This window comes from Aspergillus terreus, genomic scaffold (genome assembly GCF_000149615.1).
Source record: "Aspergillus terreus NIH2624 scaffold_2 genomic scaffold, whole genome shotgun sequence".
Lineage (NCBI taxonomy): Eukaryota > Fungi > Ascomycota > Eurotiomycetes > Eurotiales > Aspergillaceae > Aspergillus > Aspergillus terreus.
Window position 1 is genome coordinate 250,054 of NT_165925.1, and position 18,285 is coordinate 268,338.

The window sequence follows — 18,285 nt, forward strand, 5'->3', positions numbered from 1 at the left end:
AGCTGAAGTCGCTGACGCAGACGGAGGATGGCGAGTATATCTGGATCCGTGGGGAGAAGAACGATATGGGGCAGTATGTGTCGTTTAGCAGTGAGAAGGACCCGGGGACGGCGACGGATCAGCGGGGATGGAGTGATGCCGAGTTTTACAAGGCGAGGATTTACAATCCGGAGTATGAGTAGATAAGAGGCTACCTCGGTTGACTTTATGAATACAATGCCCATGGACATAAACTCCTTTCTTACACAATTATTAGCACTGCTCAACGGAGTGGAAGAAGGCAATGTATATATCTGTAAAAGTACACTGCGCATACTTCTGAACCCTGTCCTTTTCCTTATTTTATCCTCCTACGGTTTGAGGATTCCATCAATACCCACTGCCAGCAGAGCATCGTGCCATAGTATACATAGCAGGTTATTATCCGCTCCACTAGCAGCGGGATTTTTTATCGGAAAATAAGCCTGATAATAACTCAAGCCTGATAATAACTCTAGCAGCAACATGGAGCTAAACAGCAAGAAGTCTAATAAACTCCGACATAACTATATCAATACCGTACCTACAAACAAGAACTATGAACACGTTCAACCGGAAAGCGATTGCCATGACGGGTTCAGCCTCAGGGATAGCCTTGGCCACAGCGCGCCATCTTGCCGCTCAGCGGATCCCAAACTACTCCGTGGAGTTCTCCCATGAGCTAAACGTGATAGACCGTCCTGTCCATACTGGTACAACTGGGGTGGATCGGAGGGAGAGGGTTGAAGTCATCCTGTCAATGTAAAAATTGATTGCTAGGCCCCATATATTCGTAATAATATCTGGTTTGACACATGCGCAACCCCGCCCGGGTGCTGGATGATCATGCCAAAGCCCCACAAGACTGTGGGGTTAATTGTGCAGTATAAACAGAGGCAGTCCCTGCTGCAAAGCTCCATCGTGTCCAGGCATCATGATGCTGTTGTACCTGTACATGATCGTCCTCGGTGTCGGGGCCACCGTGCTCTGGAAACAGAAGCAGAATGCCAACTCACACTCAGGAAGACCCCTCCCAGGTCCTCCAGGTCGGTGTCCAACTCTTGCTCCTGAGGTCGCCAATGACTGACACGTTTCCAGGGAAGCCGTTTGTCGGCAATTTGCTGGACATACCCAAGGTGCATTCGTGGCTTAGGTTTAAAGAATGGGCAGATGAATATGGGCCGATCTTCCAGCTCAACATTGCCGGCCGCAAGCATGTTGTTATCTCTCAAGAGAAGATTGCCAACGATCTCCTAAGGGAGCGAGGATCCCTCTACTCTTCGCGAGAGTACTTGCCGTTTGCCTCGGGGTTACTTTCGGACAACCTCAGACCACTGCTACTTCCATATAATGGTCCGCTTCTCATCTCAAATGTTTCCCTATACACCCCTAACTAATGTCTCCTACCGCAGATCGCTGGCGGCGCGGAAGGAAATTGATGCATCAGCTCACAACGACGACGGTGGTGACCAGCTACGAGCCCGTTCAGGATTACGAGTCGAAAAGGCTCCTCGCTTCTTTTCTAAAAGCGCCCCGGGACTACGAGAAATGGTTTGAGCGGTACGCCTGCGGGGTCGTCTATCGCCTCGGGTTTGGCCGTTGGATCGAGACTGGTCAAGAGACCGATTTTAGACGGATCGTCCATGTGGGCAAAGAAGTTGAGCGCGTGGCTTCTCCAGGACAATATTTGGTCGACTCCTTCCCATTCCTGATGAACCTGCCTTTACCTCTCGCCCCGTTTAAACGCGAGGGTGCTCGGTTGCACGCGGAGGAGTTGAGCCTCTTTAGAAAATTACAACAGGACGTCCGCGATGCACTCGAAAGAGGAGACTCGGTCAAATCGTTCACTCGGACGTTTCTGGAAAACCAAAAGACTTTTCGACTTTCCGATGATGAAGCAGCTTATGTGATCGGAACCCTCTTTGAAGCGGGCACGGGCACCACCGCTGCCGCCATGATGTCCTTCTGCCTCGCCATGTGTCACCATCCTGAATGGCAAACAAAGATGCAAGCCGAGCTAGACCGCCAGGTTGGCGACCGGATGCCCGAGTTTAAGGATCTTCCAAACCTTCCAACCGTCCGTGCCGTGATCAAGGAAGTCCTGAGATGGAGGCCGGTGACAGCGGGCAACGTCCCGCACCAGCTTACCCAGGACGATACGTACCAAGGCCACTTTTTCCCGAAAGGGACCGTTTTCCATGCAAACCAGTGGGCAATCCATCGGGATCCCGAGCTTTATCCCGACCCCGAGAATTTCCGCCCCGAGCGGTGGCTCGACCCCAGCTTCCCGACCTACCGCGAACCATTGACCCAATTCCCAAATATGCAGAATTACTCATGTTTTGGATTTGGGCGTCGGATTTGTCCTGGCCAGAGCATCGCAGAGCGATCGTTGAACATCCTAACTGCGCGCATTGCCTGGGCGGCGACTCTGAGCCGCAAGAAAGATGCAGATGGGAATCTCATGCTGCTTCCCCTCTATGACTACTGCCCCGGATTCAACGTCCAGCCTAATTTCTTTGGATTCGATGTTATTGCACGCTCCCCCAAACGAGCCGAGCAGATCGCTGCCGCATACGAGGAGGCACGGCTCATGAGAGATCAAATATTAACCTAGGGGATACGTAGTTATACAGCGTTCTCATTTGAGTACAAAGCGATCCTTTCAAATATGGATATACGTCAGGGCTCCGAAATGTCTTTAGAGCCAGCCAGATAGCCTTGAAATTGATAGATAGGATTGCATTTGGGTGGTAAAGCGAAGGAATAGCTCTACGGCGTGTGAGAAGCGAATCTGCTAGTGCACCCATAAAATACAGTTACCCAAGCAGAGACAGCAAAAGCCCGAGCAGCAAAGGAGTGACCTAATGAACCATAAAGAAAGTCTCGACAGAGCGTATGACCCAGGTAAAGCTGCGTACCTATTCACCAGGTAACTCTGTTATATGCATTTCATAGGCCGGAACCCACTATAAGTGGCTAATGGTGAAGAACATCGAGAGCAGCTGTCGCCAACAGCTCTTATAGTGCAGTTTACTCGACTCCAGGAACACTATGAGCCTTAAGTCAAACATATGTAATATATAAATTATAAAGTAGTGTAGACTTACTGGCTCTGACTCTGCTCCAGAGCATAGTCACATTCAACTTGTCTACCTTCCCCCACATGCGTCAGCCGTAGGATAGCCCATCGAGGTACTATTTACAGGCGCAAGCGTAATACTAATCGTAAGCAAGGCCAATAATGCCTCTTAGGTCTCTGCTCTGTGCATTTTCTTTGGTAGAATCTGCTAATTCCGTTTGATGGATCGACCTTTGTGAATGGTTATCTGCTAGGGTAGAAAGTTTGAAGCTCCTTATCGTATATGTTATACTTTGAACACAGTGCTTAAGGGGGAAACGAGAAAAACCTTACCCCCCGCAGAAAAACACTTAAAGAACCCCTATACCGTATAACATTGTATGCTAATCTGACTCGCAGCGGAAAGCGGCGCTGACCGAAGCCTATTCTAGAAACAGAAGGTAGACACCTCAATAATAATACTCCGTACTCCGTACGGAACCACCCATGCATTGGGCGTTCGAGGTAGATATGGAGGAGGTAACTAGGCCTACTATAGAAGGTTTCTAGAAATGCTTTCTTGGCAAGGAAACGGTCTTCTCGACCAATAGAATGTTACCTCGGGTGGCTGTTGAACCCACCAAGGGTCCAACAATACAATGATTGGATGGGAGGGCACAAGGTTCAACTTCGTAACAACCTAATCTTAGCGAACCGGAAGGTACCGCCAATCATGCCACTTCTCTCGTTTAACTAGGTTCAAATAGGATTTTAAGTACCTTCTGCCACCTGGTCGGAGATTAATCCAGCCCCGAGATCGGATCGTGTGTCTCAGATTTCGTGTACAATCATCCTTTAAACTCTGGAATAGATACGTGCACCCTTAAGCACGCGATCAGACTGGGTCGTACCAGTCCCCGACGGGCAAAGATGAGCGAACCGGCTAGTATTCAAAGCTTGATATCGGTGATATTACTGTAGAGATCACAGGTGAGGCTTATCTGCTATCTCTAGTCCCAACTCTGTCGCAGGAACCGTGCCCTAGTGCAAAGTCTCTTTGGTTGCTCCCTGTCCATAATACGACAGGGTACCGGCTTACCGTTGGCTTTATATCCAACCGACCCATCCTTAATACTACGTACCTACCGGTCATGCCATTGATGCTCCAGCAACTCCCTGCTCCCCCTCCCCCAGCCGGAGGAACTATGCCCAATGTCCTCCATCCGAAGCACTCATACCACCACTAACCTCGTCGAAGACTTCGTCATTGCCTCCCTCATCGCCGTCTCCTGGTACAATGCCCTCGAGCTGGTCGTCCTCTGCTTCACCACCTTCAAGAAATATGGCGGCTTCTACTTCTGGGCCCTCCTCGTCTCCTCGCTCGGCATCCTCCCCTTCGGCGTCGGCTATATCCTCCTCATCTTCAACGTCTACCCGGGCTATTTCGCCGTCTCGCTCGCAGACGTAGGCTGGTGCGCCATGGTCACCGGACAATCCCTCGTCCTCTGGTCACGGCTCCATCTCGTCGTCTACTCGCGCAAGGTCCTGCGCGGCACACTGGCCATGATCATCATCGACGGAGTCATCCTGCACACCATCGGCTGGGTGTTCGAAATGGGCGCCCAGTCCCCGTCGACGGGATGGTTCACGCCCGCCTTTGGGATTTTCGAGCGCGTCCAGCTCATCGGCTTCTCCATCCAAGAAATCATCCTCTCCGTCATCTACACCAAGGCGGCGCTGCGACTTCTGAAGCTGCGCCCGCGACGGCAGTACCGCTCGACGTTGGTCCAGCTGGTCATCGTGAACGTCCTCTTCATCCTGATGGACGCCGCCATCGTCAGCTTCCAATACGCGGGGCTCTTCCACGTGCATGTCTCCTTCAAGGCGGTGGTGTACAGCGTCAAGCTGAAGCTGGAGTACGCCATCCTGGGCAAACTGGTCCACATGTCGGTCATGTCGCACTCGAATTCGGCGCCGACGGATCCGTCCGATGCGCTGGAGATGTCGAGGCGGACGCATAATCAGTCGCGTCTCGACCGAACGAGGGATCGGGAACACCGCGAGAGCCAGACGAGTATTATTCGTGATGGGGCGGGGTTTCTCGACGGTGAGGATTTCACCGAGGGCTCACGGAGGGGCTCGACCAAGGGGTCGTTTCCGTCGACGATCAAAGATCCCGAGCCTGCGTGTGCTGAGGTGCATTATCCGTCCTGAGCGGGGTGGATCATGTGTGTACAGGAAGACTCCGGCTTACAGGACGGGGATTTACGATCCGCAGTATGAGTAGTTTTATTGAAGGAGAGAAGTAGGGACTGGGGTGACAGATCTTATGACTAAAAGATCATGGAAATACCTTTTATTCTTGATGTACATACTGTCTTTGGTGATACAGCACCAGATTTGTGGCACTTACTAATAGAACACCCCCTGCACCATATGTAATCGCCTTCGCCCTTATACCTGTGGTAGAGATAGCAGGTTCGGCCAGATTTCGACGGGGGCACTCTGGTAGATATAGTTTGAATATATCCCACCTTCGTCCGCTCGAGCATACGAAGTAATGGTCCAATATGTGAACCTGGTTCACAGGGCTAGTATAGTCACTCATGACAAATATATACCAAGGTCGAGTACCAGGCACAAGACTATATATCCACCTCACTATATACAAACACTACCGTCTCCATCACGAGGGAACGGTCTGTTTCAACACACTAATATTCTGCTTCACATTCGAATCACCCTCACCCAGCTTGCTCAAAGCATTGACCAGCTGCACGAGGATCGGCTCCAGATCCAGCCCCAGCGCAAGAGGATTCAGCTTACTAGCCAACTCCGTATTTCTCGAACATCCACTCTCCGTGGTCCCCCCGAAAGCCGCCTCGACGAACTCGATCGCGTCCGGCAAGGCAATCACCTCTGTAGTCGCGTGTCCTCCGCTCCCAAACGTGGTGAACTTGACGTCGGCTCCATAGCCACACCACGCGTCAACCGTCGCAGAGGCGTTCGCATACGGAATGACCTCATCCGCCGTGGCGTGGTAGACGAACATAGGAGCGGTGGGGGTCTCGCTTTTCTTCACGCCCATAGTATTCTGCGCCAGCACCTGCTTGATGGTTGGTTCGTCCAAAATCCCCCGACCCAGCGTCTGAATGCTTGTGTCAAACAGCGACTGCTCGAAAAAGCTCGCCAGGTCCGCCACGGCACACTGCGTCGCTGCGGCTTCGAGCTTCTCACGGCCCTCGTCCGTGATGATCCGATCAACCACCGGGCCCAGCTGCGCCCCATACGCACTCGGCGCAGACAGCCCGACAATCGCGGCAGGAATGAATCCGCTGAACGCGCTATCGTCGAGCAGCAGCAGCGTGCCCGTGAGATTCGCCGGTGTGCCGCCGGCCACCCAGCCCTTGACGTTGAGGTCGGGCGCATACCCGCTCTGCAGCGAGGCGGCCCAGCCCGTGGCGATGGCGCCGCCGGAGTAGCCCACGCCAACCATCATCGGGTCCTCGTCGTCCAGGCCCAGCGTGCTGTGGAAGTTGGACACGGCGCGCATGCCATCCAGCACGCCCATGCCCTCTAAATGCCCCGGACTGAACGCCGCGTCGGGGCCCTCGTAGTCCGGCGACGCGACGATGTACCCCTTCAGCAGGTAGGCCTCGATGATGAGCATCTCAACGGAGGCGATGAGGCTGGTCTGCGGGGTGCCGAGCTGGTACTGGTAGCTGGGGGTGCAGTTGATGGAGGAGCTGTCGTAGGCGGTGTGGAAGGAGACGAAGCGGTCTGTTTTGGCGCCGAGGGGCTTGAAGATGGTGGTCACGGTGCTGATGGCCGAGCCGTTGACGGCGGTGGTGCGGTAGAGCAGCTGGTGTGCTTCGACCGGGTTGGGGATCAGCCCGAAGAAGGAGGCGATGATGCTGCGGTTGCGCAGGATCGTGCCGGGGGCTTCGTTTTCGAAGCCCGCTGGCGGTTGATAGAATGGATCGTCGGGCGGGGCTTCAGGCAGGCCCCGGGCCACCGACCAGGTCGTGGGACGGGCTGAGACGAGGGCAGTCAGGCTCACGAGAGCCAGCTGTGCGAGACGCACCAGGGACCGGGAGGGAGCGACCATGATGAGGGTCTGGGAGATTGGCACCAGCTTGCCGGGAAGGCAGTCTTGGGACGGCCTGGGGACAGCCGCCTAGATATGGACTTCGTGATCCACCGTGGATCATCGCATGCTACCGAGGTTTTGCTGATCAGAACCATACTCCACAGCTTCTAGGGCACGATCCGGATGAGCCGGGTTGCTTGGACTGGATACGACGGTATACGGCGTAGTTTGGGGCCGCGGATTGGCCTCGGGCGTGCTCCGAATTCCTGACTGCAGTTGGGCGTTCATGGGGCCGACTAGGATTCGATCGTCATGGGACTCGTAGCAACCAGGATGCCGATGCAGCCGGGATAGGTGAAGAACGAGGATTCTGGGGAAATGACTGGGGAACCCCGCAGGGCGATGCCAAAGATCGTCGGTGTCGATCCACTTTCATCCTCGGCTGGTTTGATCACTTGCAGAGTTGAATGTGATTCCGTATTGCCTGCGTTCGGATGTTCGATGCGTGCAATATATGGAGTGTCATCACGGTGTGTCATGAATGAGTCGACGAAGAAGCTTCCTTGGCCCTTGGCTTTCGGGTTCCTGACACTAGGGCCTGTTGGTGCCGCGGTTGATCGATCGCTAGGAGTCCATGATGATGTGATGATCTTCAGGAGGTCTGAAGCGCTGCCAGTATAGTTCAACCAGTCGGACAGTGGAGAACCACTCAGATGGTGGTACCTGGTGGTGTCATGGCTGATGTCCGTAACTTTGCCCTGAATCGCGAACGCTTGCATGATCTTTGGAGTTTCTTCTGCCGGATGATCTGGCTGGTTAGGGAAGAATTTGAGCCTCTAAATACATCTGTCGACTGTCTTTCTTGATATTCTCAGGACATTCGTTGTCGTTCACCATTGTCAACTCTTCTGGGGACAGGCAGGACGGACAAGTTCAACCTAACAGACCTATATTTCCATCAGCCAAGAGAAACATAATAGGGACAGACTGCGAAGAAACATATAGAGTACGGAGAATTGTCAAATATTCAATGAATCTTCATAATACATGTCATATTGTGGCATGTATCATGTCAACCATCAGCTCCGGTACCGCTTTAATAGACTGATCTCTTCTGGCTGCCGACTACCGACAAATATGGACCATGAGCTCCTGATCGATTATCATAAAGAACAGATTGACGTTTGGAGGATGAAGCATGCTCCGTGTTGAATCAACAAACAAGTCCTCGGGTGGAATAAGAGAGGGGTGCAGTAGGCCCTCCGCTGGTCAAGTGACCCCAGCCCTAAACCCTCGACAGCATCACCATCCTCAATATCCTGTCAAGTATCTACAACTACATACTTCCTACATATCAACCGCTACTCATCTTTTCAGCCCCACGATGCATCACATCTCGCTGCATGGATCATGCCGGACATTTCTGCCACTCGATCCCCCCACTCGCGCTAACGTGCGCTAGACAAGAGTCTTATCTCGCGCTATCCCTCTGTCTGGACATTCTCCAGGCCGATCACCGCGCGGTTGAGGTCGTATTCGATTCTGTCCAATGCCATGCCAGACTTCACCACGCGTGCGCCTGTTAGCCTGCTTGGCTGCAAGGCGTGACAGCAATCGCGAATGGTGAAGCCGGCCATCGGCAAATTGGATGCACAGAACCGCGGCGTCAAAGAAAACAGGGTCTTCGCCAAAAAAGAAAACAAATGCAGGGCGTAATTAAAATCTGTGGCTTCCCCTCATGCCCCTCTTTTTTTCTTCGATCTCACATGGAATCGCTTGAATCGCTTCGGTCTGTCGATAGACATGGATACTGAACAGTATGCTGGTAGCTCGGCCGCCGCAACGGCCAGCGCAAATCAGCAGGACAAACGCCCTCCAAGCCCCCCCTCGGAGGAAAACTCGATCGCGTATGGCGGAAAGGACCTGCTCCACGGGGAAAAGGTGGACGAGGTGCTGGCTGCCAAAATGGCCCTGGTCAACGACGTGAGTGATATCAGGAGACGGATCTAGCCTTCCTCCCCATGCCGTGCTGTGATGCTATGAAGATGGAATTAAACGAATCTCCACGATCCTTAGACCATCGACGAGATCGGATTCACCCGCCACCAGTGGAAGCTGTTCTGTCTTAATGGCTTCGGATACGCCGTCGACTCGCTCATTCTCCTGCTCCAGTCCATCATCGCCGGCCAGGCGGTGAAGGAGTTTCACCCCGGATACGAGACCGGCCTGACGATTGCCGTGTATACGGGTATGCTGGTGGGCGCCCTGTTCTGGGGGTTCTCTGCCGATATCATCGGTCGGCGGTTCGCTTTCAACGTGTCGCTGTTCATTTCGAGCGTCTTCACGATCGTCGCCGGCGCGGCGCCGAACTGGATTGTCCTGGGGTTGTTTACATGCCTGAGTGCATTTGGTGCTGGGGGGAACCTCGTGCTGGATACTACCGTCTTTCTCGAGTATCTCCCCAGCAAGGAGCAATGGCTGTTGACCCTGATGGCCGCCTGGTGGGGTACGGCTTCGCCTGCATACAAGATCTGCCGCTCCAGCTAACTGCGCGACTGTCTAGGAGTCGGCCAGCTGATTGCCGGTCTGTTCGCCTGGGCTTTTTTACCCAACTTCTCCTGTCCAGAAGACGGCCCCTGCACCCGGGAGAATAACCAAGGCTGGCGCTACGTCTGGTTCGCGTCCGGGGCGTTTGTATTCGTCCTGTCCATTCTGCGGGTGACCGTCGTCCGATTGGAAGAAACCCCCAAGTTCCTCCTGTCCGAAGGCAAAGACGAGCAGGTGGTGCGCGTGCTGCAGACGATTGCCACGCGCTACAACCGGCCCTGCAGCCTCACCCTTGAACGACTCCAAGCCTGCGGACCAAGCGTCCCGCGCGACACCAGCACGATGGCACTCACCCAGCGCCTGGTCTCTCTCCGCGAGGTGCGCTTCCACCTCAAGGGGCTGTACGCGACGCGGAAGATGGCGCTCTCGACCAGCCTCGTGTGGCTGTCATGGCTGCTCATCGGACTCGCCTACCCGCTCTTCAACGTCTTCCTCCCGGTGTATCTGCAGTCGCGCGGCGCCGAGTTCGGGCAGGACAGCCCGTACATCACGTGGCGCAACTACGCGATCACCAACATGTGCAGTATCTGGGGCCCGGTGCTGGCGGGGTTCATGTGCCGTTCGCGGTGGTTCTGGGGCCGTCGCGGGACGATGATCATCGGGGCGTTGGTGACGATGGTCTTTTTCTTCTGCTATACGCAGGTGCGCACGGCCAGCCAGAATGTGGGATTCACGTGTACGATCAATTTCTGCCTGAACGTGTATTATGGGACGCTGTATGCGTATACCCCAGAGGTACTTCGCTCCACCCTACTGGCCTTGTTCTCAGGAAGCGACATCACTGACAGTGTAGGTCTTCCCCTCGGCGCATCGAGGCACTGGAAACGGCGTTGCGATTGCGCTGAACCGCGTGATGGGAATCGTGAGTGCGGTGGTGGGAGATGCGGCTGATGTTAGTCCTGTGTACCCGTTTCCGGTTGATGTACTGACTCTTGCAGACCACCACGTCGGTGCCAATCTATACCTGCGCAGCGCTGTACATCGTGATGGCCATTATTGCGGCCATCTTGCCGTTTGAGCCATTTGGGCGACGGAGTAGTTGATTGCCCGATTTGGCAGGGCAGCAAAGGGGAGGCTGTCAACCAATAACAGGCGGCATATTGACAGGGTTCCCCTGACTTCGGCCGCGTGGTGTGGGTCGTTCGCAGCATCTGATTGGTAGGTGATGGCGATACAGACTATCCAATTGTCTCTGTGTGCCAATCAGGGGGGCTGTCTGGTGTACGTCAGCAGCAGCCAAAAAAGAATAAAGAATAAAGCAGAATAAAGACTTCGATGAATGAACGACATTGTTCTTTACCATGGACTGCTGTAGGAAGTATACGGAAGCTATAACCACACAAGATATACATAAGCCAGAAGCCGTAGATCAAACACTGCCTCCTGTCAGACTCTCTGATTTCTATTCTTATTCCAGGCTACCATCTCAAACCACTAACTCACTCTGGGCTGTGCAGTGGATCCTGCGGCTTCAATAATTCATCAGACTGTCCTTTTGGGCCATCCGGAGCACCCCGAGGTACCTCCAAACAACCCAACTTCATTCTCCCCTTTAACATCTCCTCCCTCTTCTCCATGCTCACTGCCGTCCATATGTAAACCCATTCAACTAGCCTCTCTCTATAGCCATCACTTTCTACCGGGCAATGGTCCATCGCAGCCATGCCCCCTGAACCAAGCGACTTTGACCGGGAAGACGCCCCGTTTCTCCCCTCCAGCAGCCACACCCCCAAGCACCACGATGAGCCGGAGCTAGACGAGAAACATGGCGCAGAGACAGAGACGCCCAGGGTGATCGACCCCAAACTCCGCTTCCGCCTGATGGTCACGCTATTCGCCATGATTCTCGCCGTCGAAGTCGGCGTCGTCATGGCCGGCGGCCCCATGACGCGCATCTATGAATCCATCGCCTGTCGCGAGTACTTTGCCGCCAACGATCCGCGCCAGATCGGAGCCAACGGCGAGGTCAGCGAGAGTCTCTGCAAGATCAAGGAGGTCCAGACCGAGCTGGCCGCCGTCAAGGGGTACATGGAGTTTTTTGATGGCTTACTCAGTAGGTGGTGATTAACGGATGCACCACATGGCGCATGCCGAGTGCATCTTGTTTGGATGTAAAGACGTATGCTGACCATTGCTACAGGTATCTTTCTGGCTATCCCGTATGGGCTCCTCGCGGACCGCCGCGGCCGCAAGCCAACCCTATGTCTCAGCATCCCCGGCTTCGCCCTGAACTGCATCATCATGTTTCTCGTCATGTGGTACTCGGACGTGTTTCCGCTGCGGGCCGTCTGGGTGTCGTGTCTGGCGTGGTTGTTCGGTGGTGGCCCGGTCGTGGCGTTTGCCATCATCTGGACCATGATGTCGGACGTGACCACCGAAGAAGAGAGGTATGGTTCATCCATAAAATGGGATCGTGCGATGTATGCTGACTGTCTAGGGCCGCCATGTTCTTCAAATTCGGCGTCGCCAGTATGGGCGCTGATTTCGCCTCCACAGCCGCCAGTTCCTGGCTGATGGACTTTGACCCGTGGATTCCGCTGCTGATCGGATGGGCGGTGGTCTTTGTCGGCATGCTCTTCGCCCTCACGCTGCCCGAGACGATGCATGCCTTTCCACGACCATCGGAGAAGGGGACTAATCTCGAAATGGCCCGACTCTCGCTGGCCAGCGATGGGCGGAAGGGCGTCCTCAGCAAGGAGTACGACCGGAACAGCTTCAACATCGACAGCGATGCCTACCAGTCCAACCGCTTCTCGAAATCCTCCATCCTGCACTCCCTCAGAGCGCAATCCCGCACCTACTTCTCCCCCTACGCCTTCATCATCAAAAACAAACGCATCACCCTGCTGCTTACCGCCTTCCTCGTCTACCGCCTCAGCCGCGGCTCGTCCTGGTTCCTGATCCAGTACATCTCCGTGCGCTACGACTGGTCCCTGGCGCAGGCCAACTTCCTCATGTCCTTCAAGCCCGCCCTGACCATCCCGCTGTTCCTGATCGTCCTCCCCGCCATCTCGCGCTACCTGCTGCGCACCATGCCCACGAACAAGAAGGACCTGCAGCTGGCCCGCGCCAGCATCATCTTCCTCGCGGCCGGCACCCTCGGCATCGGCCTGTCGCCCTCCATCGCCGCCCTCGTCCCCAGTCTCCTGCTGCAGACCGCCGGCTCGGGCTTCGTATACCTCACCAGGTCGCTGATCACGACGCTCGTCGAGCGCGAGGAGACGGCGCGGCTGTTCACCATCATCGAGGTGCTGCAGTCCGTCGGCAACGTCATCGCCAGTCTGGCCATCACGGCCGTCTTCCAGATCGGGCTCGAGCTGGGCGGCGTGTGGATCGGGCTGGCGTGGATGATGACCAGCACGGCGTTTGTGTTCGTGGGCGTGGCGATCTGGATGTTCCGGTTGCCGTCGACGGGGGACGATGCCGAGAAAGAAGAGTGTGAAATCTGAGTGTGCATTTATTTCTTGTATATAGTTATCTTCCATAGACTTAGACTTTTGAAAAATCCTGAGATCCCGGCAGGGAATTATACAGCCTCAGCCGCCACCAGAAGAAAATACGGCCGATGTCGCTCGACCGCATACTCTGGCTCTTGCACCACATCCTCGCGGGACACTGTCCATTCTTTCAACTCCGTCAGTGCAAACCCACTCTCCCGCAGAAGTGCAAGATACGACTCCAGCGTGCGATGGTATTTCCGCACCCCGTCCGTCCCCAGCCAACTGGTATACCGCGGCCCTTCTTCGCAGTACGAGTTGAGCGGCCAGAACGCGGCCTCCACCTCCGCACCGTCCTTCGTCTCCGCGGAACGCTGAAACGCCGGTCCCGGCACAACAGGCGCCGTGCAGATGGGATGCTCGACAGAAAAGACCAGCCGTCCGCCGGGCCGGATACAGCCGCGGATCTGGCGGAAGAGCCTGCCAAGATCGTGGATGTAATGGAAGGTGAGGGAGCTGTACACCAGGTCGTACTGCGTGGACTCGCTGGCCAGCGTGATGGTTTCAAGATCGGCAATGCCGTACGAGATTGGCGTTTCTGGTGCGGGGGATTGCGTCTCGAAGTTTCGCGCTTTCTGGATCATGTTCTTGGAGACATCGACAGCGGTGATGTGCGCTGCGCCGGCATCCCGCGCCCACCGCGCGAACCAGCCGTATCCGCAGCCTAGGTCGAGGACTTTGTAGTCTTTGATGCTGCGCTGCGGGCCCAGGACCATGTCGCGGACGATCGGCCATTCTTTGGCGCCGGCGAGGCCCTGTTGCGAGCGTTGCAGAGTGGCGTATGACTTGAAGAAGTCGTTGTTGTCGTAGATGTTTTGTGTGCTTGGAGACATGGTGATGAGCAGCAGCGAGATTGAGATGGTCTGTGGAAGGTGTTGATGGTGTTGAAGGGAGGGTAGGATTTTATACTTCGGGCAGCCGGACTAACCGGATGGGGTGTCCGATCTATGCCAAGAGCAAGCGAGATATGCATCTAAAGAACCATGGAACACTCCGCCGACATCTGGACACTTCAGCTAGGCTAAGCAATCCGCAAAGCGAGCAACTGGCAAGGTCCACGACTCCTCCGCCGCCAGCCACAGTGCAATCTTCTTCCAGTCCTCCGCTACTTTCTCAACCCACACCGACGAACAGTTGGCGATTGCGCCCTGCAAGAACAGCACAATATTACTCCCATCCGGACCCCCGGCGCCTGCACTAGCCAACAGCCCGAGTTTGGTGCGGATATGAGTCTGTGCCACCCTCATATTCCGGAACGGGTTCTCACCGAACACAGCGGAGCCGAGGCCCGGCATCCAGTTGAAGATGAGAGACTCTGCAACCTGGGGTAGGATCTCGTGGGCGGGGAGCCCGAGTCTCCGAAACACCTCGTACCATGGCACGTTTGCATGCGCGGATAGCATGGCTTGGACCTGCTGGATGTGCAGAAGGTAGTCGATGACCGTCTGCTCTGGCTGGAAAGGGATGAGATTCAACACGCCGCTAAATGTTGGCCCTGCGACATTTGCCGCTTCCAGCCCCGTCTGCGCTGCTAATGAGGAGGGAAGAAATGGGAATGTGGAGCGATTTGCTTCTAGGTTCAGGAACAATGCATGCGTGTGGTTCGTGTGAGATATCGCCAGAAGCGCGAGTGCTGCTTTGAGAATCACCGGGGCGGTGACCTGCGGGTGTCTTTCCCGGAGCTGGACAAACGAAGGCGCTGTGAAGATCACTATGTGTCCATCCTGATCGGCACGCTCGGGCGAGACTGTTAGCTCGTGTGTTGGATACGGCCACAGTGCATGGACGTGCTCGTGTATGTCGTGCAAGTATTCGACATGGACGTTGACCGCTGTTTCAGCACTGGGAGACTTGCGCAATGCATGGTAGCTGTCAGCCCAGACATTGAAGCTGATGCTTTGGGGGAGGGGATTCCGGCCCAATGCGGAGTCGATGCAGTCATGCAAGTATCGGTGGTACACGGCTTCCAGTATGGAATGAGAGACTACTCCATCGTTAGCTTCTCGATATGTCCTGCGGTAAAGACACAGACACCCACTATTCGTTATTAGCGCGGCCGACTGAGTTTCCTGAACAAAGAATACCAGAGCACGGAATAACGGCCCTGGGAGTAGGGTATGGTCGGGGAAAGGATAATTCATGTTGAGCCTTCGAGCATCGTCCAATGTGTCTACCGCGCCATACTCTAGAACGCATTGATCCAGGATTGCCTCGGGGCGGATGATAGCGTATAGGCCCAGTTCGGGATTAATGAGCTCGGGATCAACGATCATAAAAGAGAGAAGTAGTGGATTGTTTTTTATTGTCGTCACAGCCGCTTCACGAAGTTCCTATGTCTATCAGCAAGCTACTTACCAGGTCACTCAAGTGTGCTCACTGCAGCAGTTGCATTGTTCGTGATGATCAGGGTGCGTATATTCCAGGTATTGACGACTTGTGTCCTGCAAATTGTCTGAATGAAATCAATGCAGGGGGTTACCTCCATAACATCAGTCCAGGTAAGATTGTATTTCCCAATGGTATTCTCAATTGCTGTCCTCGTTGCCTCAGCCACATGCTCACTCCCACCTGTATGGACCATGTCATCAGCTCCGAGGCAATGGCTCTTGTTTGTCAGTGTTTGGGTCACCGGTCCTTTGCCGCGTGGATCGCTGGCTTCGAGAAGCTGGACCTGATCTGCAATGTTGGACGCAGCTAGCCATCGCGATAGCGGAACATGCCGTCCCGTGTCTCTCTGAACAGCGCCTCGGACGCTCTGCAGGATGATGCTGTCGGCGAACTGCGACACAGGGACTGTCACATCGATATCATCCAACTTCTTCCCCAGAACGCTGGCCCATGCCTTCTTAAGTTGGTGCTCTACACCAGACTGGGATGTTGGGCGCTCTCCGCTTCCGGACGCACGTGGGTGGCTATACTCAGTCACGATCTCCCTGAGCTTCGATTTTTGGACCTTTCCCAGAGCCGTCTTCGGATAATCGCTCAAACCCAGGGACTGTAGCGATACCACGCTAGATGGGACATGCGAGACTCCAAGGGATGACTGAATGACGGCTGACATGCGCGTTATCAGATCATCGCTGATCTCTGCGTTGAGTACAGCCATCGGGGTCTCCCCTGCTATAGCATCGGGCGCTGCGATGATCTGAGGGTGCAGCGAACGAAACTCGGGCATTTCGGACAGAACGGACTCGATCTTCGCAGGCGAGATATTCTCACCTCCGCGGATAATCAAGTCTTTGTATCTGCCGTGGAAAAAAACTTGGCCGTCCTCGTCTGCAAATACTCTGTCGCCCGTTCGAAACCATGTCTTGCCGTTTGCCTCGTAGAACTCCTCCCCATCGGCATTGAGATACGAAGAGATCAGCGAATCCCCGGAGTAATGGAGCTCCCCAGATTCCCCAACGGGAAGAGGACATTGTTCGTCCGGTGCACATATTCGAACGGCGGATCCGCAGACAGGCCTCCCAATAGCCACATTTTCGTCTTTGATGATGTTCGCTAGGTCGCTCGTCGCACCGGTGCACAAGAACACACCCTCTGTCATGCCGAAGTAGTTTTCAATCTGGCAGCCGTTGAGGCAGCTCTGACACCGCCTGAATATTTCGGATGTAGTTGTCATTCCGGCAAAGATTGCCACCTTGACTCTTTCAATGGTGAGTTCGGGAGCCTCCAAGGCATCCTCCAGACCGTAGACCATGGTCGGAACCATGGCGACATGAGTGCACATCTCTTGGTGTAGAGCCTCTGCCGTGGCTCGTGGCTCAAATTTTGCCCCGGGGAATACGACACAGGCGCCTCGAATCAATGGCAGCATCGTGCAAATAAACCCGAAGGCATGGTTGGCTGGAACGGGGACTGCAACACTGTCTGACGGCGAAACGGAGCCCAGGCTCAGTGAAGCGCAGAGGTTGTTGAGCCATCGAGCCGGCTTTATCACACAGCCTTTCGGCGCTGATGTGGTGCCGCTCGTAAAGAGAATTGATATTTCTTCCGACTCGGTGGAGGGGCATTGCTGTTCATCTCCGTTGGGGTCGGCATCGAGAGGGGAAGATATAGGCACCCATCCCGGTTGGTTCTCCCTAGTATCACATAGTATTTTGAGCGAGTTCTCAGGGAGAGACAGATGCTCGTCGACTTTACGCGCATCCGCGTCCGTCGCAGCGAGAATCGCACACCGCTCTGCGGACTGATATCCGATGACCGTATCTACCATGTGCTGCATTTCCCTGACTTTCGACAAATTCTGAGGGCTGATTGGGATATGGACCAGCCCCATCGAATAGGCTGCTAGGGCCGCAACAATATACTCTGCCTGGTTCTGGCATAAGACGAAGAAGGGAGTCCCAGCAACTATGCCGTTCAGAGCAAGGCCCCTAGCAAGACGCTTCACAGCCTCCCCAAGGGTGGAATAGGTCCATCTGAGGTATGGTTGCGTGTCTTCTAACGCAGCGTTTGGAAGATCATACAGTCCCGGGGGTTGGTGAGTGCAGACAAGAGCAATGCTGTCAGGATGTTGCTCGACGATGTCGGTGAATTGCTCCATGATTGATTTTCCAGGACGAGACATCGCTCCTGTGAATTCACTGATGGATCTCCCGTCTCGATAGTGGTTGTCCATGTTTGTACTTGTGAGTTGCAAGTGGTCATCGATGTGCAAGCTTCGACCCTCCAGGAGGGGGTGCAGGATTCGACAGAAGATATATGCACTAGGGGTCGGGATATGCTAGCGCTTAGTCGGTATGCATTTGCTACGTGGACCTGACGAATTGGCCAACCCATCGCATTGTCATACCTGGCTCTGGACGATGCATCCGGTCGTAATAGGCATTCACTTAGAGGTCTGTGGACAGTATAAGATCAGCTATGACTGGCTATACCCGCAGATATACTTTTATAGTTCGTGCAAACAGGGTGCTGCTTGGTGATCGACTATCTACCGGGTCATCTTTGCGTAACATCCGTGGATGCAAGATGTGTTTGATGTCAACATGCAGCCATGCCCGATCCAG

The 18,285-nt window shown here is 54.7% G+C and overlaps 7 protein-coding genes across 7 annotated transcripts in view; 5 read left to right on the forward strand and 2 right to left on the reverse strand.

Moving 5' to 3' along the window:
* ATEG_01067 (uncharacterized protein) overlaps positions 1-182 on the forward strand; it is a gene marked incomplete at both ends in the record, with an annotated part of 939 nt that extends 757 nt beyond the window's left edge. Inside the window, one exon of the mRNA XM_001208432.1 lies at positions 21-182. Coding sequence (XP_001208432.1) covers positions 21-182 — 162 coding nt within the window. The remainder of the gene's footprint in view (positions 1-20) is intronic.
* Positions 183-1,022: 840 nt separating this feature from the next.
* On the forward strand, positions 1,023-2,635 carry ATEG_01068 (cytochrome P450; the record flags this gene model as incomplete). The annotated part of the gene is made up of 2 exons (XM_001208433.1): positions 1,023-1,371; positions 1,431-2,635. The coding sequence occupies 2 exons, from the start codon at positions 1,023-1,025 to the stop codon at positions 2,633-2,635; spliced, it is 1,554 nt and encodes a 517-aa protein (XP_001208433.1).
* Positions 2,636-4,291: 1,656 nt separating this feature from the next.
* On the forward strand, positions 4,292-5,293 carry ATEG_01069 (uncharacterized protein; the record flags this gene model as incomplete). Its single annotated transcript, XM_001208434.1, has 1 exon — positions 4,292-5,293. The coding sequence occupies one exon, from the start codon at positions 4,292-4,294 to the stop codon at positions 5,291-5,293; it is 1,002 nt and encodes a 333-aa protein (XP_001208434.1).
* Positions 5,294-5,823: 530 nt separating this feature from the next.
* On the reverse strand, positions 5,824-7,187 carry ATEG_01070 (uncharacterized protein; the record flags this gene model as incomplete). Its single annotated transcript, XM_001208435.1, has 2 exons — positions 5,824-5,831; positions 5,906-7,187. The coding sequence occupies 2 exons, from the start codon at positions 7,185-7,187 to the stop codon at positions 5,824-5,826; spliced, it is 1,290 nt and encodes a 429-aa protein (XP_001208435.1).
* A 1,785-nt stretch (positions 7,188-8,972) lies between these two features.
* ATEG_01071 (MFS transporter) lies at positions 8,973-10,819 on the forward strand (the record flags this gene model as incomplete). Its single annotated transcript, XM_001208436.1, has 5 exons — positions 8,973-9,152; positions 9,246-9,675; positions 9,733-10,511; positions 10,570-10,638; positions 10,715-10,819. The coding sequence occupies 5 exons, from the start codon at positions 8,973-8,975 to the stop codon at positions 10,817-10,819; spliced, it is 1,563 nt and encodes a 520-aa protein (XP_001208436.1).
* A 619-nt stretch (positions 10,820-11,438) lies between these two features.
* Positions 11,439-13,225, forward strand: ATEG_01072 (putative MFS transporter; the record flags this gene model as incomplete). Its single annotated transcript, XM_001208437.1, has 3 exons — positions 11,439-11,829; positions 11,917-12,163; positions 12,214-13,225. The coding sequence occupies 3 exons, from the start codon at positions 11,439-11,441 to the stop codon at positions 13,223-13,225; spliced, it is 1,650 nt and encodes a 549-aa protein (XP_001208437.1).
* Positions 13,226-14,289: 1,064 nt separating this feature from the next.
* ATEG_01073 (uncharacterized protein) lies at positions 14,290-17,894 on the reverse strand (the record flags this gene model as incomplete). The annotated part of the gene is made up of 4 exons (XM_001208438.1): positions 14,290-15,257; positions 15,312-15,603; positions 15,651-17,355; positions 17,452-17,894. The coding sequence occupies 4 exons, from the start codon at positions 17,892-17,894 to the stop codon at positions 14,290-14,292; spliced, it is 3,408 nt and encodes a 1,135-aa protein (XP_001208438.1).
* Between the last annotated feature and the right edge of the window lie 391 nt (positions 17,895-18,285).